We start from the raw sequence: 23,561 nt of genomic DNA on the forward strand, positions 1-23,561 counted from the left end.
TTAGCTGACATAATGGGGTCATCCTGCTGGTACAAGTGATTTAGAGAACACCTATTGGCAGCTTTTTTTCTGAAAAAGCAACATCTTTCATTTGCTTCAGCAGCAAGTCTGTTGTACCCAAAGAAGTCTTATGTACTTTGTATGTTCAGATTAAAATCTGACAGCCAGGGATAATTTAAAGTTTCATCTTTAATCTTTTACTCGTAATTTGGGGAGCACTGAAGAAAATTCTGTGTTTTACCAAAACAGAGACTGCTTTGTCCATTGATTTAATTGACATTGATTTCAGTGAAGTTAATCCTTGTTTGCTTCAGCACCATGCTGGAGTGGGTCCTCAAAAAATGTGGAAGTATAAAATTCCCTGAGACTGTATTGATTTACTGCACGTTTCTTGCACCTTTCAGACAGAACTAGAGAAGATCAGGTCATCATGAGCGAGGGACAGGTTTGGGTTTTCAGTCTGTAAGGCAATCTCAGTGTTCCTGGGCAGGAAGGCGATCGGCAGTCAGCTTGCGTTACTATGCAAACAGTGGACCTCAGCGGCAAAAGGCCGCTTTGCAGTCAGCGTCTACATACATAGGTACTAATGGTATGATCACGTAGGTTGCTCCCACTTGGAGCAAGGCTGCACTTGGTCGGGTTCTTCCCCCTCTTTGCCAAAGAATTTCAGGACCACACAAGATAGATCATTTTCAAGCTTGTTGAAATCGTGCTGAAGTTAAAGATCTGATTAATACAGCTGATTAATTTCTAAGTCTTTTGCCTCTCTTTTGAACATCAGAGGAACAGTTTGAGGATGTAGCCAAGTATCATACCCTAGAAGCTCAGATGTGTCATATTAATGTCAGCGTTGCTATGAGACATCAGCCATCAGTAGTCAGTAGAAAATTGTTCTTGGTTGAACTCCTCGGTTGAACATTGGGCCACCTTGCAAGATCAGTCATGATTTGTGGAGTAAAATAAAGGGTAAAACTCTCTGACAGTGTGAGCAGCACATCTCTGTTGTTACCATCAGAGCTCCACAGATGTGCAGTGGTTAATGTTCAGTCGTCTTTGGCATGCAGAGCTCTCTGTAAGACTGGACCTCATGTTTAATGATCAATACTCTGATGAAACATTTTTACTGTTGGATGTCGGCTGTAATAAACTGCTGCCGAAAGACAGCAAACTGGTTTATTTTGCATATTAGAATTACAGTTTAAATTATGTTTTTTTGATTAGCATGCTTTTCATTATACCGAAATATTGTGCGTGTATACTGCTGGAGAGCCTAATACTTTAGAATTATTTCATCAATGATAAAATATTTTACAGTTCATTTAAAAAAAAGTTTTAATAGTCTGAGCATCTTTAGTGTATTATAATAATACAGCGCTTTATAGCAGATTGTAAAACTCCAGACTACAGTTTTAGGAATCATGCAATTTTGTTTTATAGTTTAATAATTGTTCAATTGAAAATGAGTATGAGGTTACTAAAACCCAATTTAATGACTTACAAAAATACAACTTTATTAAAATGTACTACACACCTTTATAGAAAATTGAAATTTCTATGGTCAGATTATAGTTCTTATCCTCCAAAAGAATTTTGCAAATTATTGCTACTAAAAGCAGATGTAGCATTTGCAGTGCTCCCCTAAGCCACAGTTGTTTCTGTGTTTCACATCAGTATCTTCTTATAGGAATATCCACAAAAATACAAAGTGCTAGAATAAACCAGAATCAGAAAATTGGATCACATCAGATAAGCCAAATCAAACAATTCATAGCTGATGTTATTACTTCATGCGGTGGTTCATCATAGTAAAGGTATTCCTAATGTCAGCCAACTTTAGTTCTCAATCAAATACCTAGTCCATCATGTATTTCTCTTGTATAACAGATAGCTCGCTATAGCCAGCAAAAAACAGCCATGAAATGGAGTACAGTATTATAATTTAATTTTAAGGCATAACTACTACTAATAAAAATTCTAGGTCATTGCGTTGCGATGGTAGATGTTTAATCATATCGTCTTTGGAAGTATAGTTCATAATATATTGTGCGGTTATGGGAATTGACAAAGTGCTTTGTTTAAGAAATATTGTTTGCTGTTAGCAAATACGAGGTTTTAGCCGTGACTCTGCTTCCCATTATACTCGTGCAAGTAAAAGTAACTGGGGTTGTGCCAGCAGGCTGACCCCGTTGCAAAGCAAATGCAGGCAAAAGCGATCGTGCCACCAGGTTTCTAATGGAACAGAGAACAAGAATAGAATCCTTGAAATCGTTAGTACTTTTTTATTTTAACTGGAGTAGCTTACAGGAGTCCTACTTACAGACCAGAATGCCATCATACTAGCTCTTCCACAGGCTCATAATGAAAAGATACTCCTGATCTTAAAAACCCAATGAATTACAGTTAACGTCAGTGAAGCTAAGATACCACCTTGTAGCCTTTATTTATTCTGAAAACCACCTAGCATATTTGAGTGCTCTAGAAACAATAAGTATTTTACTGTTATAGACTATGTTAATGTACTGTGTTATCCTCAAAAAGTATATCCACAGAGACACATGAGCAAAACTAAAGTAAAAGACTGGTTCTCTCTCGGAGAATTGATACAGTTGCTGATACAGAGATGTTTCTTTCTGAAGTCTGAAAATAGCTGGGCGGTTGCCAGAATTGATCACAATTTTACAAATAAAATCTTTCTTTATCAATTCTGCCATTTTTTGCAAATAATTGTTATTTGCTAGGCAAGCAGAAGGTTTTCACAAGACTTTTATAGTTGAAATGTATTTTTAAACACTGTTATTGAAGCAGGTATTGATGGATTTGTTTTGTAGTGTGATGGTTTAATCACGGATGCATAGAATTTTACGAATTACGTGCCTTCTCCATCTCGGAGGGGGGGATGTGTGCAGAGGGCGTGAGAAGTCAGGGGAGCAGCACAGCAATTTGTTGCACAACCTCAGTCTGTGGGGGAGAAGGCTTGCTCCTGGAGAAGGACCCTGATGCCTTGTGCACAGTTCTGGTGCAGAGTTACGAGGTTTGCCTCGTCTCTTGTCCTGCTCCCTGAAATCCCCAGAGGCTGGAGAGATGGTCCCAGATCCTGGAGTAGGGCTGCCCGCCACAGAGTCGTTTTCCACAAATCTTTGTTCCTCAGTATTTTTATGAGTCCTTGGTATATGAGTGGGTAGAAAAGAGCTAACAGATGACTACTGCATTCAAATTCCACTATAATTTTCTGATTTGCTGTCACCCTTGTTGGCTCTTGCAATCTGCTTGTTGCAGACACTTCTGGACACTTTTGCACTTCTTAATGATCAAGAGGTTGTTTGCATAGATTAGCTATCTGTTTCCTAGAGCACACCAAACCTATGTTGTTGGTGGGACAAGTGGTTAATCGTATTTTGTCTACTGCTACAGCAAAGTGTCGATTAAAGTTCACTGTCTTATGCTCACAGCTCTGATTTATTTTCTGTCCAAAAGAGTTTTAAAGAAGACAAGAACTGGGTAGTATGCAGAAGGCTCTGCCTCGTTGTGGTAGGTTCTGAGCAGTTATCAGGCAAATAGACTTCTCCACAAGCCTCAGGAGCCTTGTGCACATGTTTAATTGTCTATTTCTTAGTAGTTTCAAGTGTTCAGATTGCTTTGTTGCTGGTTTTAGCTGAATCATTATGAAGAATATAGTAGAGTTAAAGCATTTGAGGAAGGTGTATGAATTTGAGTACTCCAGTGCTCAGAAAAATAGAAAGGATAACCTAATGTTACCCACTAGATGAAAATTCTCTCATTTTACGCATCTTGCAGAAGCTGCCAATTGTGGAAGTGGATGTGGCAGCTTTGTTCGTCCTCTTACACTCAGTCTCATGGAAACATTACTTTCCCTGGCACAGAACTGTAACCTTTCCTCTGGAGGTCTAAACATCTGTGCGGTACCAGCGAAGAAAATCACACTGCTTTTAGAGAGAGAGATTCCTCATACATGGATAGCAGCTCTAAACACAAAGATCTTTTTTAAACACCTTCCTTACTCTTGGAAGCCCTCCCTACTGGAAATAATAGAAATTCAAGAAATATACTATTTTAGCATGGAGGAAAGTTCCCCTTTGGGAAACGATAACCAAGACTAGTTTTGCCATTTATGTGACCTGAGTTGTTAGACTATTAGTCTCAGTTTAGTGGCATATCTACTCCATCTCTGAAACCTCACTTCCAGTTAACCATTAGTCTTTATTAGATCCTTTTCCTATCTGCCCTTTTATGTTTTTTTTTGGTTTGGTTTGGTTTTTTGTGGGTTTGTTTTTTTGTTCTTTCTTCTTGCAGATCTGTTCTGTAATCTTTGGCACTCAACTGCCTCATAGACTTATTCTGGCATGCAATTTATCAGTGTACATTTTTCTATATTTCCTCTAATGATGTAATGGCAAAATGCAGTTTTAGGGGGAAAAAAAGACTGCACAAGACTGAGCAGGAGGGATGTTGAGCCCGTATGGCACAGGAGGAGTCTCCGTGCCATCACTGGCTTGGCTGCCTTGGGAGCTACAGTGGGGAAGGGGCTGGGGGGTTGTGGCCGTACTGGGGTGCAGTTAAGAGATTGGAGCAGGTCTGTATGTTGATTTGGGAAAAAAGTCTGAGGCAACCCTGCTTCCTTATCCTTGATTAAAGAGGATATATTGCCTTCCTCTGCCAACAGCAAACCCAAGTACATGAAGTATGTTTATGCATATAAAGTCATTTGAGTCGAAAGAGGCAATCACACGACCTAATCAAATTCTGCTTTTGTTTACACACTTGTAAAAATGAAATAACTCCACAGTTGTGTACATTGCAATTATCCTTAAGTGTACATTGTAATTATCGGTTACTCCTTACATATATATACATGATTCTTTGATATTTATATGTAAACCATAAACTAATGTTCTTAACAAAGAAATCCCCCAGGCTCACAGCTATCGTGTGGCAGATATGATCAAAAGTATTTCAGTAATAATAAAGAAGATTTTTTAGCAATAGTTTCTTTCTTGTGACCAGCAGCAAATGAAATATAGAAAAGCCCAATGGAAATTAGACTACAATAATGAGTAATAATTCTAAATCACACATTGGTGACAAGACAGCATAGCTAAAAAAATATCGTACTGTTGAAGAGCTAAAATTTGGAACCTTTTCCATAGCATGCCTGAATTTTTCAAGTAGTCAAACAAAGTTTATAGGACAGAAGATGAAATGCAGTCTTTTAACCAAATTGGCTAACATATACTCTTAATAAAAAACATTAATGATAACAAGACATCTGAACATAAATATATTTTTGTTCTGCTTTTAACCTGTCTGCTCATTTTACTTATAGCCTTCACTGTACACTAATAATCAAATACTGGAAATAAATCATACCCTTTATCTCCTAGTTACTTTTTATCCCCATGACTCCTAATCAGCTGTCTTAGCTGAATAATAGATCTCTATGTTACCCTCAAACCATCTACTCGACACCATTTTTCAACTTGCTGTTTAGTTCCAGCACATGAGACGCTGTCACCCATTTCAGTTCCTTGCCTTCGCAATCAATAGGAGTTCAAAATGTTTATTTTAGTCTGTACTTTGGAGGAGATCCTAACTATTTCACACCAAACCGTAGTTCTCATCAGTGGACTTGGCCTAATAATCCCACCTCAGGTTAAGCCCTCCCGCGTGCTTAGCTCTTTCTGTGAGCCACAAGTAAACAGTCTGACTGTTGTGCATAATGCAGGATATTTTTTCATAGGTTCACTCAGCATGTGTCCTAAAGAATTACAGGATTATCCTCCCTCATGTCTTTCTTAAAACAGAATTAGGTATTCAGGGCAGTAATTTACTAAATACTGCATTACATGGTACTACTTTATTTTTCCAGATTGACATTTTCAGAAGCCTCAAGTTGCCTCTAATTCAAGGCTAGATATGCATTACCACATGCACATAAACATTTGGATGTACTGAATTCATGCTCAGATTTGAAATGTATGCATTCAAATTTTTTATGTACATGGCAGGTAAGACGTGTATCAAGTAGGATCTAAATAGCTACCTGCGGTCATAAGTACCTAGTTTGTGCAGAGAGTCAGATAAGTGGGCACATGAATTGTGTGCATGGATGAAAGCAAAGCGGTTACAAGTATCTGTAAAACGCGTTCCTAAATTTGTGCCTGCACAAATGTAAAAAAAGTGGTTTGATCAGAACTTTTCTAACCAACAGTGTTTAGTATGTTTTTTTAGAATGGCTTGCCCTCCTCTGGAAAAAGTAGTGCATTAAAAGTTGTATGTTCCCGAGTCAAATTCTTGAAGACCATTATATAATGGATTCTATGTCAGCATGCTACTCTGCACACTTCAGTCACGTATGCACTGTAATTATACCGTTGTGAGGGCAAATTTTGGGATCTGTTCCTGCAGGGAACTAACTGCCTATGTACAATTTCAGAAGTCAAATGCAAACTCAGAAGGAAAAATTGTCCCTTTTTTCATACTGATTTTGAACTTAATTAGTTTGACAAATTCTTGCAACTATTTGCAGAATCATGCTCTCATCAAGAGTTGGCCTAACCCCTATTACTTTTAATTAAGATTTTCTGATTATTCCTAAGGATTCAGTCATGGTTATTTGCGTATGAGAAATTCAGATTGTTATAGGCACAACTGAAAAGGTTTAGATAAAAAACACACCCAGTCTATACCCAGAGAACAGCTTAATGAGGATACTTAGGAATCATTAATTAAGCAGAGGCTTTTCACCTTCAGGCTGATGGCTCAGATACGATGTTGTACTCAGTAGCAGTACAACTCCTTGGTAAATGCCCTTAGTGAGAGAGCTCTGCTCTTTGGAAGCTGAATCGGTCCCCCTGGGTTCACATCTCAGGGACAGTCCCTGAAATACAACTCATGCTGGCTCACGTCAGTGTAACGGGAGACTGGACTCTGGGGTTTCATGAACATTTAAAGGGAGCAACTGGCAAAGTCGCAACTCCAAATAATCTCCAAGCCAGTGAGACGCATCTGCTCATACATGCTCTGCAAGTCCTCATTCATCATCTGCTGCCCTTTGTTACGTACAAAGCCCGTTGTAGTGCAATTACGTTCATCCATGCACAGCATATCAGAAATGCGATGTCCTGTGCTGTTCAAGTGGTCGCTGAGTGTGACCAGCATAGTGATATCCCAGATCCCTTTTAAGCATGCTGCTCTCAAATACGAGAGAGGCTAATCCCATCTTGGCCACTGAACATGGCATCTCTTCAACCCATTAAACTCCTCTCTCGATACACTAGTGCAGCATCAGTGCTGGTGTGCATATGCAGCCTGCATATACAATGTACACATGTTAATATACAGTAGGCAGTCTGCATTACACTCATCCCTCATCTCTAGTAACGCTTTGTTAGTTCTGACTTTCCACCCGCTGGTCTGTAGGTAGGAGTAACACAAGAAGCCATATTGTTGCTGTAGTTGACACACACACAGATGTATTTTTTGGGAATCTTTCCTCTCTGGAAACTTGATGAGATCATATTGACGCTGAAACTTGCTAGCAAGACAAAGCTGATGCTTGTGAGTGTTAGATGGGTGACTAGGTGGATTGCAAAAAACACCCCTCACTTGGTGCTGTTTTCTACTTGCTTCAGCTCCGTCCAGAACTATTAATAAAACCATTGTGCACTCAGGGAAATATTTGCTGCCAACCATCATCAATCAAGATTCTCTTCAAGATGTTTTTCCTGCTGATACCTTCTAATCTCTCTCTTGGGTCCCGCTAAAGGATGTTAAAATTTGGTAGCATAGGGCACCTTCAAGATTTTTCTTGTAGGGTTTGCAATGGAATTAAAAAAATCTGAGACTATAGGAGGACTGTCCCTTTTTAACAGAGGAGCTCATCTCACAGAAAGGGAAATGAAGGACATGGGCAAACATCCGGAGTGCTTTGCAACGTTATAAACCTATATCCCATTAATTCCTCAGTCTCTTTGATGAAGTGCACTGCCTGAGGTGCAAATTAGTGCCACTTTTGTGCATTGAACCTGTCCTCTTAAGAGAAGAAGTGCTCCAGAACCACCACCTCATTTCAAACATACTACAGAATAGTTGTCAGTATTGACCTGAGCTAGATTAAACTAGCTACCTCAGAATATAAGGCTGTATATCCCATTAATAATCCCCTGAGCTATCCAGTCTGCCACACCATAATACTTCAAAAAGTAGGCAAACTAGTCACAATAAATCTTCAAAAGCTTCTTCCAGTTTAGTATGAAAACCCTACAAAATATACCCAAAGCGATCCTGTTGATCTCCCTTACTTGCATTATTAGCATTCGTCCGTTTGTATTTTCTGGCTTATTAACTGTAAACATAAATGTAAGCCTTCTGTCCTTCTGTGCATGATTTGTGTGATGAAACAAAGCGGGCACATATCCTGCGAATACCGTTTTGCATAATCTGATAATTATTTGCATAATCTGGTTATTATAGGCTCAGATTTGTTTTAATGGGGTTATAATTGTTAAACATCTAACATTACTGAGCTCAAATTTGAGGCTGTATATGCAGATGATATTAGGAAGTTAGTTTTCATTTTCACTTGGTGTTGCCTGGCCAGTGGAAGAATTCCCGTGGTGTGGTGTAAAGAACAAGGCACCTTTCTAACAAGGTCGTGATTCTGCAAAATCCTCTTACACGAGAGTTTCTCTGCTTATTTGAATAGCTTCATTAACGACACTGTAACTGTTGGGTGTGAGAGCATCGTTCATGTGTAAATAATGGATACGAGGAAGGCCAATATAATATCATCCATTAAAGCATACGCCACTATAGTATAGCCCATTAAAGAGAATCAGTGTTAGGATTTCACTCCTAGTATTTTTGAGAAGGGGTGATTTTTCTCTCCTTCCCTCACTTCAGCAGGAGAAGAATGAGTGTAGGATGCTAGATCAAAGTCTCTCACAGGTGTTGAGTTTTAAGATCCATACTGCAGGGGCCTTTAAATAACATTTAGGAAGGTGACAGGACAAACCAAGGTCTAGCTTAGCTGATGGAGTTCTGTGGACAGGACCAACTGGATGTTTATGGTTTTATCAGTCATGACTTAAGTTTGTTGAAACATGTTTGTCATAGAAAATAAAATGCCAACAATCAAAATTGTATGATATTAATTCACTTTTAGAAATTAAAATGCTATCAGAATTTATTAATCAGGAATACTAACAGTGACTTTCAATACCTTTCTACAAAAGTATAAAGGCATATATTCTTATGAAAATAAAAATAGACACAGCTAGCAGCTATGCTTAAAGTTGAAGTTGTCTTATATTTCACATTAAAACAATCCTGTGTTCAGTAACTTTGAACTTTGCCAAAACATTAACGATTTGGGTGACATTTTTCATGTTATGTGTGTTGCTCTGGCTGAATTCTTGGGGAACAGCTGCTGGTCAAAACCACAGTGTGCCATAGCCTTGTTTCGTTATAGACTCACCTTGCTAAGTTTGATTGCATTATTTAAAAATAGTCTTTCCGATATTTTTATTCTGAATGGTATTATCCGTGGTAAAAAGGAACATGGATATTGAGGCAAGTACTGCCGCAACTTCACTGAAATTTCAGCCCTGCCAGTTCTGAGGATACATCTGTGCACCTGCAGAATTCAGCTACAGGATTAGAGGAACAGGGAGAAAATGCTTTAAATTTTTATTTCAGTGGCACTTCTGGAGAGCAGATCATGCCAAAAATGCAAAATTCACCAATTAATCCAAATCCCAGCTGTTCAAGATTGAATTACTTTAAAATAAAAAAACCCCCTAGTCTCTAAATCATGTCATGATTTAATGGGACTCGGGTACAGGCATAGCAACATAACTGCGGATGTAAGAAAACTAATACACTGGGCTTTAAATGTGTAAACAAACCTGAGGAGTGGAGGGCATAGCTATATGGTGGGCGCTCAACTAAGTGCCTGTTGTCTTCTACCTTTCTGTGCAAGGTTACTTTAATATCTGGAGCCTTTGCTTTTGCCTCTCTATAATTGCAGCGAAGTCACTTGTTATCTGAAGTGTTTCGAAATCCTTTTAAGGCTTTCTGTGTTTTCTTTCTGTGCGTAACCATGCCAGTACTCACAACACACGCGCGCATACACATATGGTTAATATGGTTAATAAAGAGAAAAGTCTTGAACATTATTAGTCACTTAACCAAAAGCAGATGTTCATGGTCATTCTTTTCCTTTCCCTTTTAAAATTTATGAGTGAACACAGTGCTCAAGAAACCAGCAATAATATCAGTTGCTTAAGGTTGGCATAGCACGAATGGAAGCTTCCTGTAATGCTCAGCGCTCAAGGCTTTGTGCAGACTGGTGTTCAAGCAAGCTTGCCTGATCTTTCCTTCCAGCTGCAGAACCAGAGCACACCACCCCTGGTCCTGCTGCCCGAGCGCACAGGCAACGTGTGACCTTCTTTTCTTAATCTCTTCCGCCGACTGACAGCTCAGAGCTGGATGTCTCATGAGGCCGACCGATGCGGCGAGCATCCCTACTGAGCTCTCTCCCTGCTTGTGGCTTGAGAGGCTCACAAGTTTTTCTTAGCAGAGTCCCAGCCACAGAGCGTCCTGTCGTCTGCGCGGGGCAAAGGAGAACTTGCCTGCGAGTAGCAGGCGTACGTAGCATGTGCCTGCCCAGCACAGAGCAGCACACCCCAGCCGCTCTCCAGCCGGCAGCTACCTGTCAGGCACACCTGGAGGTGCGAGATGCGGCGTAGGAGCACCGTAGCTCCATTAGTATGGTGCCTCTTTTCAAGGCTCATTAGCGTGATGCAGGCCTGTGCTGTTCTGGCTGAGCTGCTTTTAGTCCCCGAGTAGCCGTGGCTGACAGCTGCTCAGGAGTGTTTACACCACACTCCAGTGCACCACGTAGCCCAGTCTAATAGGGGAGGTAGGTACTTCGCCTGCTGCCAAATAGAACAACTTTGTTTGCATACTTGGACATGCAAGGGCACACACTCCAGCCTGGGGAAGCGTTGTGGGATCTGTAGTTCTTCAATGGCTTACCTTTGTTCCAAATTAAAAGCTGAGTATGTCTTTTAACTGAGAATGTAACGGCTTTGTGTTCCTGCTGCTTTTCTTTAGATGCTGTTCAGTGTGCAACAGCCAGATGCTACCTGTAACTGCTATGTATGGCACTGGGTTGATAGCTGTGATGAATCACTAGGGAAATGGGTTTTAATAATAAAATCCCAAACATCTTGAGTTTGAATTACATGGCTGTTCAGTTTTATAACTAGAGGAAAAAAAACCCAAAACACCTAGGCAGCCTAAGCCATTGAGATACTAACCTAACAAAACTTATTCCGTCTGTGTTTTTAGTATTCTGTTTTCTCCTCTGCCCTTCTTAATGCAAAACTACTTGCTTGAGGCAAATCCATAAAAAGACCATATTAGCAGAATTGCATAATATCCCCTAAAAATAGGAAGCAAGAATCTAGGACTATAGAAATTCATTTTACTCAGATAAATGAATGACTGAATGAATAACCAAAACGGTTAGCAAATTACTGTACTGCCATGAAAGGTAAGTAAGTCAGACAGTTCTGTTGTCTTGGCTGGGTGTCTATTTTGTGCTGTGCTCACTGGGAGACTAATTGCTTGAAATAAATATTTGAAGATCTCTGTGTCTGGTCCTTGTAAGCCGTTTGATCAGTTTGGTGTTTCTGATAGGATCTGTTTTTTATAAAACGTTTAAGATTGCTGTTAGGCAGTTTTTGTGCCATATTGTCCCAGCCATATAAGTGCAGTGAGAGATGGGGTTTAATTAAGTCTCATCTTTACGAACAGAAGGATTGGGGAATGGTCCAGCAATAATTCATACGGTACAATGTCATGTTTCCTTCTTTCCACACTTGTTTCTGATCATTTTGGGAGGATTACTCCCACCCCACCACTTCATCCCCCCAATCAAATTTTCTCTTAATTTTAAGATGGAAGAGGTTGGAGGGAAGATGGTTTTCTCTACTGTATCACACTTTATCAACTTCTAGGACCGTTTCTTAGATTTCTGAAGTGATGTCGGCTGCTAAGTGTGTTTCCATCTACAGCTATCACGAGACCCAAGTCTCTGCACTGGACACCTGTTAGACCGGAGTTAATTGATCCATTGTTACCCAGTGGTCTGGGGAAGAGACACCGTTCCCAGCCCACCTGGCCCTGTCCAGAGGAGACTGGGCAGTGCTACCTCGTTGGTGACCAAAGAGCTGGAAAGCTGGCTTTAGCAAAACAGGGACCTACATGTGTCCCAGCCCCCCTTCCTGGAGGATTCCTCTTGCCTGCCCTGTGGCGAAGCCTTTTCTGTTCAACCCCCTTTCCTCCTGAAGGAATGCATGGAAACAATCTCAGGAAACCCACCATCCCTTTTTCCCTTTCCTGACCAGAAAAACGTCCCTGCTTTGAGGTTGCCCTCTATCACTTGTTTCTGATGCTTAAGTACTCAAAACCAGCAACAATCTATTAATGTTGAGGGATAAGGGGACTTTTTAAATGCCACGTGTGTTCCCTTAAGAAAGCCAGAGCTTTGTGAAGCTCAGTAGGTCTGTCGCTACGCAGTGTTGCCCACTGAGCAGCTGTCTGCCGGTCTTGCATGGCACTTGACTCATGATTTCTGAATGCTTGAACTGGCAAACTAGAGGGTGGCTGGGCCCAAAGGCAGTCGGGGCGTCCTGCCGTGCTCAGGACTGCCTGGGGTCCGCTGCCCTGCCCAGCTGGGGCAAAGCTGTGGGGGGAAAGCCAGACAAGACCCCTGCAGGGGAGTGGGGACAAACTGTGTGGGTTTAGGACAGGTACAAAGCTATGGGGGACAGGAGCTTAGGTCTGGGATGTGATGGGGCCTGAAGGGACTGGCTGACTGCAGTGCTCTGCAGCCTGTAAAACTCTGTGTGTGTTTCCCCGGAGCATAGTTGGGCACAAGGGCATAATTGGTTTGCTTTATTTAATGTCTCCCAGCTGAAAAACTTGTGATTTGATTCTTACTGTGCCGGATGTTATCTACATAGCTTTGGAGACTAGTGCCAGCAGTACCTTGATAATGCTTGTTTTTAAAAGACACTTCACTCTGTAAGTGGGATGACAGCACTATAGTGCTTTTATGCAGAATGATGACCGATAATTTCATGCCCCAAGCTTGTATCTTGAGGGCTGATTCAGCACAGAGAAAAAAAAAAAAGTGGAAAAAAAAAGGTCTGACTTCTTTTATTATAGGATCGTGCAAAGCTAATTGTTTTTATAGCTTAAATAGCTTTGCACCCTGGCTGTACAGTATGGGTTTCAAAATTACTCTGTGCTGAATTGGATCCTTATTTTAGTGGCCTGTGTCTCTGACCCACACTTTGCTTATCTTACCTGTTGAAAGTAATTTATACTCCAGCGTGGCATACTACTACCGTGCTAATAAGAAAATACTGTTGACAATTGTGATAGATGCACCCACCGCTTAGTGAGCGCAGAAGAGTTAAACTGATTGCATTTTCACAATCTGTATATTTCTCTGCTTATTGTTTGTGTCCTGCTGTTGGAAAAACAGGTTAGTTGCTTGGTAAATCTCTCTAATCAGCACAAGAGGAGAACAAAAAGAACAAGCACCCTCATTTGTTATAGCTACTTCGGAAGCGTGGTCATTTGAAGGATGTATTCTGGGAGATTTGTCTCTTCTTCAGAAAGGCTTGTTAATATGGGCATAACTAACCAGGCATCTCAGGAGAGGACAAAGGCGCGCTCATTAAAATTAGCTGAAAAAACAACCCACATAACAGATATCTGTCGTAATGATACTTCAGTTGTCTCACACTGTAATGTCGAAGCACTACGTTCCATAAGGCCCAAAGCGTGTAGCTAACAGAAAGGGACAGGTTTCTGAGTTCGAACGCTCACTCTGTGCCTGTTTGCATTCAGGTCCAACGTGTTCAGTTCCCTTTACATGCTTCTCCTTCCCTCCCCGCCCTCCAAATTAAAGTTCACCTCTGTTTGGAGCCATCCCCAGTCAGACCTTTGCCTTGCTGTGAGTAACATAGATATGCATGCTGTAGTGGATATATAAAAAATACTGCTGGATGACAAGCCATAAATAATGTGTGTACTGACTCCTGGTGAGATACTGCCGCAGTGTTTAATGCATTTATTAACCATGTAGTGCTGTGATTTGTAGAAGCTGGACACATAATTGCAAGATAGTATTTCTGGGAATAAATCTAGGGCTTTAGTGTCTGCAGAGATGGAGGTAGAGGGATTTGGGGGACTGGAAGCAGAGAGTTACTCGGTTTGGGAGGATTTTATGATGGTTATTAGGTGCAGGACAAGAGAAGACTAGGTTAGGGTGTGTCTGAGCAAGGACATATGATTGAACTCATCTACGAGTCATTGGGATTAGAAGGAAACATGGAGGTCCACAGAGTCCTGTGTCTGGAGGAGAAATATCTCTATAAGCAATATTTCTTTCTCCCTTCAGAAAACCACTAGCTCTTCTGCTGGCCCTGATTCTCCTTTCTTTCTAGTAAAGAAATAAGTAATATTCTGCTTCTGATCATGAGAGTTTTTTCTTGTCTGGACATGCAGTTGGTTTCTCTATCGGCCCTTAACTAAGTCCAACACTTTAGTTTGAGTATTAAAAGCTAAAGGTTGCGAAGACCAAAACAAGGCTTGTGTGAGTAACGTACACGACACTGAAGAGCTCATCAGGAGGTGCATGAATATGATTATCTCTAAATATCATCTGTTGCTTGTGCTACCACAGTGATAAGATTATCTGTAAAAGCAGATGTTCATTTTTGCAGAATAGAAAAGCTTAAATGAGTGCAAGGTTGTTGGCAGTATGGGGGCAGCTTTGTCAGAGTAGCCCACATCACTGAATTACAGTTCCCTGCGAAGCCGGGGTGAGTGTCAACCCATCTTATGTAACTTTGTTGTACAGTCAGAGGCATGTCACAGCTGAGTGTCATTAGCAAATGCTATTTTACCTCAGTAGAAAAGATCTCATACCTCTTTCCATATGTTTAACCAGTTATTTTAAGCTGCTTTTCTTTCGCTGTTTTTTTAATTATTATTTTTATCAGCCCAACTCTGCTCGTATTTTGTTTAATGACAAAATTCCCATAGTTTTTTTGTCACCAGATAAGAGCTTTATATTAAAATTCAAAAAATATAAGCTGGAATACAGATTTATTAGCCATTTGTGTGTGCTATTTTACTGCTGTGGAATTAGGTTCTTCTAGCACCTTTGAAGGTACCTTCTTGCCTGTATGTTACGCCTGTAGGAGACCTGAGATGGAGGTTGGCAGTGAATCTTTGGCATCTTGTATAACGAACAACTCTCATTTCACAAATTTGTTGATGGTGTAGCTATTCCCTGTCAGAATTGTCTGCAGCAGTACGTGATGGGCACACATTTCTATTGTTTAATCGTTTTGGATAATGGAAGACATAAGGTAAATATCTGATGGATGAGGATATCTTTCATAATTCAAATACATGTCTCCCAGCCTGGGTGTATTTCCACCCAGGCTATCAGCACAACTGCCAACCCCTGATTTTTTTACCTCTAATAAGGTGTTCACTCACTGTAGCACAAATACAGGAGTTCTGCTACATGTAGTGTCCTTTCTGCCCAAGAGTAGGGCAGGAAGAATTTTCCCCTTAGGTTGTAATTACAGCACATAAACTTTCTATAGCACTCTCTTCAACACGTAGGTGGGGTTTTTTTTCCATTACTTGTGATTTAGTGGTGCACTGTTGTATTATAGTAGTGCAGCCTATGCCAGCATTTCCATTATAACCCGTTTTTACAGGTTTATAACTCAACAGTAAAAACGTACTCTTCCAATTTGAAACTTGGCATATAATGTCTCATCTCATCTTCAAAATGGTATTTTTTTCTTTCCCTCCGCCTTCCCCCTCACCAAAAGAAGTTGCATTTTTGCTGTATTTTTAAATGGAAGATATTATCCTTTCTGTTTTGATAAGAGAAAAGCCTGCCTGTTTATTAAAATTACCTTTCAATTCTAAGAAAGGAGGACTTTATAATAGAGGATACATGCGAATAAGTGGTGTTGATGTTAGAATGACTACATTAAGTATATGGATACAGAGAAGTATTACCTTCCAAATGAAAGCTAGGGAATATTGATCAAAATGATTGAAAAGCTTTTTTTTAATGGTGATTTTGTTTCTAGCTGTTGATTTTACCCTTAAAATAGTGTTCTCAAAGGTAAATATGTTTTAGCTGCTGCACTGTATTGTTTATCAGGCTGAATGAAGTAAAGGAAGACTTCACTGCATGTAGACAAAATAATGATATTTTTCTCTTTTCTCATTTGAGAAACACAGTACAGAAGGAACATAAATTCTAACTTTGGTGTTGAGATCAAATACGAAGAGTAGACTTGTACTTAGCACAGTGTTAGGAATCCAGCGCAGGCGTAAGCAGCAAAGCACAATGTTTCCAATAGGCAGATGCTTGTGTGAACTAGGAAATTTGGTACTGAATGGCAAACTAGGAAGTGTGAGGCTTGTACAGTCCCCACGGTTTACTCTGTCAAGATCTGAAGCTCTGAATCTGAAGCCTCCTATGAAGCCTCACATTCTAATTCAATGCAGTATGGGGGCTTAGGATACAAGAAAATCAGGATTGAAATCCAGTTTCTCCTTCTGTACCCGTCTCCATTTAGGAGTTGAAATCTACCCAGTTGCCATTAAAAGAAGTTTCGTAACCTCTGTGAATACCACCACCACTGCAAACACGGCAGGAAGGCTTCACTGTGTTGCTTCTTGTAGCAAATTTACTTCCAGGCATTTCTTTTTCCATTCAGATAGTTAAATTTATGCTTACCATAACCACTTTAATGGTACTAATTAGAAGAAAGGGTATGTAAGAGAGAGATTTCACAGAGGGTGTTTATTAATGAATTGAGCTATTATTTTGTCATAGATTTGAAAACTGTCAACATATATACAGTAAGCATTCTTACTATAGCTAAGCTTTCTCTTAAATCCCAGCTGGTTTAGTTTTTCAGTTGTCTCTAATATATCTATCTATAAATATAAAAGTATAATGAGAAGCAGGGAATGTGCTTCCTAATGAGAAGTTCAGTTCCTTCATTTGGATTCTAAAATCAGTAATTAGGTTGAAGACTATTTTATATCCATAGGCAGCACCGGTGGCTCTCAGATATAAAATAAAATAGCCGTATGCGGAACTAAATTTTTTGAGGATATAAAATCAGAGTGCTCAGCACTTCCTCACATCAACTTTAGTCCAGTCCATCTCTGTCAAAACCGGTGGGATTCTGCAGTGCAAAATGAATGCAACACAGATCCTCATTTTTTGCAGGGAATAAATTGCATGTACAACAAAACTTCCAAGACGTGTCAGACATGCTCACTGCAGTCAGTAGTTTCGGTGCATAAATCCAAATCTTCTGGTATAAGACTTGATTGTACATTTAACACTGATAGCTCCTATAAAAAAGTGCTGTTTATGTTTCTGGAATATACAAAGAAAGAAATGATATCGAGAATCATTGAAGTTCTTAAATCAACCACAGCACCATTTACTGAAAATATCTTCAGCACCATGGGGATTGCTATTGCCATTGTAGAAAAGCAGAAAACTCCCAGCCCAGTCATGTTCACTTGAGCAATGGAAATATTAAACACCTCATGATGCTAGACAGAGTTCATACTATTGCTTTCATTTTGTATGATGCTGCCACCAGAAATGTTTCTTACTTGAGTCAGTGTGGAGAGCACACAGTAATAGCAACAGATGGATGCTCATCATAAGTCGTGGCTGAATATATAGCAGATTCATTTTTTTAGGCTTTGATCATCTAAAATATTCCTGCATTTAATAATAGTCCGTGTATAATAATCAGTGATTGCAATGTAAACAAACAACTCAATTTTACTTACAGGTATATATGTTAAAAGACATGAAATGCTCTTTTTGTAACTTTCTAGAAGAGACTCTGTGGCAGCCATGCAATATATTAAAACTATACGTGCATTTTCATAGTAATAGTTGGAGAAATGGCAAGAATAATTAAGGATAAATTACTCCTGTGTTGTATATTTTCCTAAAATTGAGGAATATGATAGGGTTTTTGTTAATATGCAGTTGTATTATGGTAATTATTAACTGTCATATTTAATTTCTTCCCATGAACATCCAGCATCATTTTTAAGGGGCCACAGAACATAACATGTTCTCTGCAGCTGATGGCACTCATCATTGTAATTACTAAGTACTCTTAGTTGACTGTTTGAAGTTTTGTTGTAAATTCAAATCAGAATGTGAATGTTACTGGAAAACATGCAGTTACATTTGGAGAGTTTATTTGCTAATCATGTGCAAATCACTGTCAAAATTACAGGAGTATGACAACCCATGTGAATTTATCTAATAGTTTTGTGCTGCTGTATGTATAAATTTTACAGGGAATAAATTTTGCATTTGTTCACAGGCACAGAAGAAGCGGAAATCCAATGAATCTCTAGATACAGAGCTCTGTCTTAATGAGGTAAGAGTGTGGATCCTCTATATTTCACAGCACAGGTGGCTCCCTGTAATATACAATGTTCAAAGTCTGTCAAGACTATAATGGGCTCACCTCACGCTAAAGCCTTGTTAGTATTGTTATGTTTGGATACCATAATGTATTAAAGAATGATCTTACTGAGAAACCTGGAGCTGGGCTCAAAGTGGCCTCTGCTGACTTTATATTTTAATAGCTGTGTAGTACATGCTTAGGCAGATCCCATGGTAATTACTATTGCATCTAGCAAGTATAATTAGTTAATCATCTGCAGGAACACAACTTGGTACGGCTTTTAACAAATACACAGAAACATACAGGACATCGTTCTGTGGCTAACCAATATGACCAGTTTAGGGCATGAGATGATGTTCATATCAGGAGGTGCGATGCTCCTACATCAGGAGACAGATTGACAGCTCCAAGAGAAATGAACCTCCCGGTGCTGTTGGAGTGCTCTGCTCAGCCTGACCTCCAAGGCCCCCTTTCAAACGTGAACAGTACATCCGTTTCCTGTCTGTCAGTCCGTATCCTTTGCACTGAGCCTCTCAGGAAGCTTAATAATTAGTGATGTACATAGTGGAATAATTAGTGGAAGCACATAGCCTAGCCGTTGGAGGAAGCCCAACTGTGATGGCATAAGCCACCACATGGATGCGACCATCGTTCAGGTTCTCCTTCACCAGTCCAAATTTGCACAGTTCTTCTAAACAATGACAATTCTATAGCCCATTCCTAATTCTTTAGATTTTATTAAAATTTTCCTGTAGGTACTAGAATGAAGCCTAATAACACATGAGGGAACAATGCGGTAACATTAACAGATCTGTTGACATCTCGTGAGGGCTAAAAGACCTTTCACAAGAAGGCCCTAGTAACAGTAGCTTACCATAAGAAATGCTGGTCCGTCTTTTCCGTACTCTGTCTATGACATTTTTCAAAAAACAGATGCCCAGGGCTGAGTATAAGAAAGCATATTGTGATAATTCCTCCAATGCCTCTACTACCTCTGAGAGCTTATGTCTCAAGGCTTTCCAGTTAGCCAGTCCTAGCAGGTGATGGCAAAGTGAGGGAATGGCACAGAGATTTATCCCTGAATGCCTCCCTGGCTCTGTAGACAGTCATTCCCGTGGAAAGTGATGCTCTTTTCTCATTCTTTGTATCTGCTCTTCTGGGTACTTCTAGCTTGTACCTTGGCCCATTGCCTCTCCAGGACGGGGGGAGGCTTGTCCCCTCTTTGGGCTCTGATCAACTTCGGATGGAGTAGGTTGGACTTAATGACGTTAGAGGTCCCTTCTAGCCTAAATTGTTCTGATTCTGTGATTATACCTGTTTGGGTTTGGTTTGTTGTTGGTTTGTGGAGTTTTTTTTAAATGAGGATGATTAGCAGTGAGAAATATTCCTCTTGCACCTCCTCCTTAAATAGCTCAGTGTAATCTGCCAATCTGTACTTGCATCAGCATACTGTTTAATCATTGGTAGCAAAGAAGACAAGGAATGTAAATAATGCAGCAGTTAAGAGAAAAAAAGGCATGAGAAAGATAACTTTTCATAAGCTAGAAACCTCCATCTTTTCTGATCCCGTGGATTAGATTTTTATCTATTGTTATCCAGAAGTAACTTGTTATGAACAAAGTTGTTCTATTGACTGTGCAGAAGTTGCAGTTTCTCTGCGGGTCCTGCATTTGCTTTTTAAAATAAATTGGCATGATAAACACAGATTGCTAAAAAAAATTGCTATACTTCACAAGGGTAGGCTTACACATGGAACCGCCACTGAAGTACGGATTTCTTAATACTTTCCTCTTTTTTTTTAAATTGTGCTGTACTGGTGGTTTTATCCTTTAAACTAACTTTAAAATACTGTCTTTTTAACATCTGGGTTTATGCATTTTGTATCTTTTGATCTGTGACAGCAATATATAGGTAACAGTGGAGGGCGGGACACGGAAAAACAAAAGATTAATGATGTCAATTTAAATATTTTGCAATGAAAATGTGTAATGGTGACCAAGGAAAGTATTGTGTCTTGCAGAATGCTATTGGGAAAGACAACACAGCAGGAGTCTCCACCAGTCACATATCTTCAGAGAATTCGCTCGCCCTTCCTAGAAGCTTCTATCTAAGCACACCGCTCACTCTGATGACACTTGCACTCTCACTCTGTTTGTTCCTAAGCTCATCAGTCGTCTTGTAGCTGCATTACAAAAGGACGTGTAAAAAAAAAAAAAAAAAAAAAAAAAAAATCTGTTTCCTGTCCTCTGTTGTTTATCTGGAATTCCAGGTCTGGGAGCTAAGCTGAGGCACTCCTGCTAGAACAGTTTCAGTCAGCTGGAATTATTTTTTTTTTCTCTCTAAAAAAGCTTCTTGTGATATTTAGAGGCTTTGTGAAATACTTGGTGCAGTGCTACATTCCAAACCCAAAAGGCTTTTGGGCATGCAGTGTTTTAAAGAGACAGTGTATAAATTTGCCTGTAAAGCGACCTGGTTGGATTATTTGAATAATAATTATTTTAATTCTGGCTTTTACCTGAGAAGGAGGATGGCAGTTTTCTTGAGATCCTATTAATCTCATTGAATGGTTTTGGTTTTCAAATTAATTGAACTTCAGACTATCAAGGATGCCAGGCTTTTGTCTAACGGTGAATGTTCTCCCAGAGAGTGGACTTTATGAAACTTCTTCGTTTGATAAATTGCTACTGATGTTAAACTCTTTCAGTGTATTAGCATTTTCCTCTTTAAATGTTTACGTACTGTAAGTGATTCTGCGTTCCCTGCTGAGAAGCCATTATAATTCGCATACAGGTATAATGTACGTCTTTCAGTTAAGTTCTCATAAAAATAGAGTGTGGCATAGAACTTTCTAACAGTACATTTATCTTTTAATTATAATCATCTAGCCTTAACAAGGGTGAAGATTCTTTAAATTAACACGAAGCAGCCATTGTGAAAGCTTGATAAAGATACATTTCTTTAAATTTGAGGATAAGTGCTAGAAAGAAATTTTGCTACAGGGTTTCAGCTGTACAGTCTGTGGTCTTCTATGCTTCCATTGTGATAATATAGTCCAGTTATTATACTCTTTGTCTAATAAAAAAATGACATACAATTTATTTGCTCTACTAAACCAGCATTATGTTTATACATAGCTGATAATAGCTCAAAAAGTCACAGGAACTTCATGCCTTACTTATCACAACATTGTAGAGGGAAAAGAGGTAGCAGGTTATCGTTTAAACTGCTAAAATCAACACAAAAGGATGGTTGATGCAATTACAAGGCAGCGTCATGCACACTCACCCATGTGACAGCCTTTTCTCACCCTGGTAGTTCCTCCTGCAGACCTTGGCACTGCTGACGTGATGAACTGTTTGCAAGGCCAGTTCCATAAATTATTTTAATGGTTTGGATGGCAATATTGCCAGTGTACATGGTTTGATCGCTGTGGTTTTCATTCGGTGACATTGACAGCCTGTGCTGGCTCATGCCGATTTTCTGCGGTATCTAGAAGGAATTCTTTAAAGCTTTAAATGTCATCAAACAGGCAGCATTTCTCCTAAGGGCTGTCTTTATACCTTACTGTGATGGCTTGTTGACTGTTACAAGCAGTTATGTCTAAATGATCAACGGTAATCAGTTTTTGTTTCTATTGAAAGTAAGAAGATAACTTTGCCGAGCAAGGAGTTCATCATGTTGAATTTACAGATTTACACTGAGACTTACGCAGTTATGCCCCGGCCTGCTCTGAAATGTCCAGATCAGCTATTTGCAATACAGCTGTAAAGTACAAATTACGGTTTTATAAACTGCGATGAAGTTTGGGAGTGTGCAAAATACACGTCTTACTAAAAGATTATTAAACCTATTGACAAGTTCATTTTTTGAGCTTTTTCTTAGCTAATAATAAACACTTCCATAAATTCTGAAATTCACTTATGTAGTCTTGATTATGGTCACATAATATAGGTTTCAAAGCACTGTGTATGTGATAGAATTCTAGGATACTCTGTGCCACTGAACATAACAAATTAGACAATATTACTCTTTAATTCGGTGCTGATAAGAAACTGCAAATTACTTTCAAAGCATTAGAGCTGCTTTCAGAGAAGAAATATATAGCACATCATTACCAGCAAAGCCCATGTGGTTCCTGTTGCTCTTCTTGTAGAAGCTAATCAAATTATTGAAAACTAGTGACAACAGAAAAAAGATTACGAGATTCATGATTTAAAAAATAAATCAAATTCTTTTCTGTCAAAAGGATTTGATACTATAACCTATTGAAATGCTAATGAACATAGCATTATAATTCAAAAGTCTGACATTATCCAATTAAAATATTTTCAAAACAAATTCATAAACAGTACAATTATTAAATTCATCTTTGATCCACAAAGCATTCTTTAAAATAGCATTTGTATTCAGCACATTAATCATTTTAAGCAGTATCAGGAATTTTAATAACCTACCAGTATAGTACATACTTTTTGAAGATTTTTTTTACATTTGGTTTGATTACAGTATCTCTATTACATTTAATACCAATTATTAGAGCTCTGACACTGTGTGATCCAGAATAAAAGCTATTGATCACTTATACTGTAAACAACAACCTAATTAGGTTCTGATTACAAAAGAAGTTGCTAGTTATCTGATTCAATGAGAGTTACCTTTGGAAATACAATTACGTATGTGGTAGAGGAAGAAATGGTGTCTTATACTGCTAGCCACGTTACCAAACAAAACAGAGCACTCAAGCTTTTTTCCCATGTAAATTAAAAGCATACTGAATTCCTAATTAAAAAAAATAAATTGCTTATTAAACAGGCAAGAGGGGAAAAAACCCCTGAGTCTGACACAGAATGGGGTTTTTACAGGCATCACCGTGCAAATATTGGAGGATTCTTAGAAGTTGGATGAGGTGTGGATGATGTCAATTTAGCATGGTGACCTTGTCAATGCAGTCATTTACTACAGTACTGA

General features: G+C 39.3%; 1 protein-coding gene across 2 annotated transcripts in view; it reads left to right on the plus strand.

Annotated features, from left to right (window-relative positions):
• GFRA1 (GDNF family receptor alpha 1) overlaps window positions 1-22,931 on the plus strand; it is a 147,892-nt gene extending 124,961 nt beyond the window's left edge. Inside the window, exons 8-9 of one of the 2 annotated variants that reach the window (XM_075757820.1) lie at window positions 18,507-18,563; window positions 20,614-22,931. In XM_075757820.1, coding sequence (XP_075613935.1) covers window positions 18,507-18,563; window positions 20,614-20,775 — 219 coding nt within the window. In that variant the 3' untranslated portion in view covers window positions 20,776-22,931. The remainder of the gene's footprint in view (window positions 1-18,506; window positions 18,564-20,613) is intronic. The other variant, XM_075757821.1, reaches the window with a different exon arrangement.
• The last annotated feature ends 630 nt before the right edge of the window (window positions 22,932-23,561 follow it).

The sequence above is a fragment of the Balearica regulorum genome, chromosome 7 (genome assembly GCF_011004875.1).
Source record: "Balearica regulorum gibbericeps isolate bBalReg1 chromosome 7, bBalReg1.pri, whole genome shotgun sequence".
NCBI lineage: Eukaryota > Metazoa > Chordata > Aves > Gruiformes > Gruidae > Balearica > Balearica regulorum.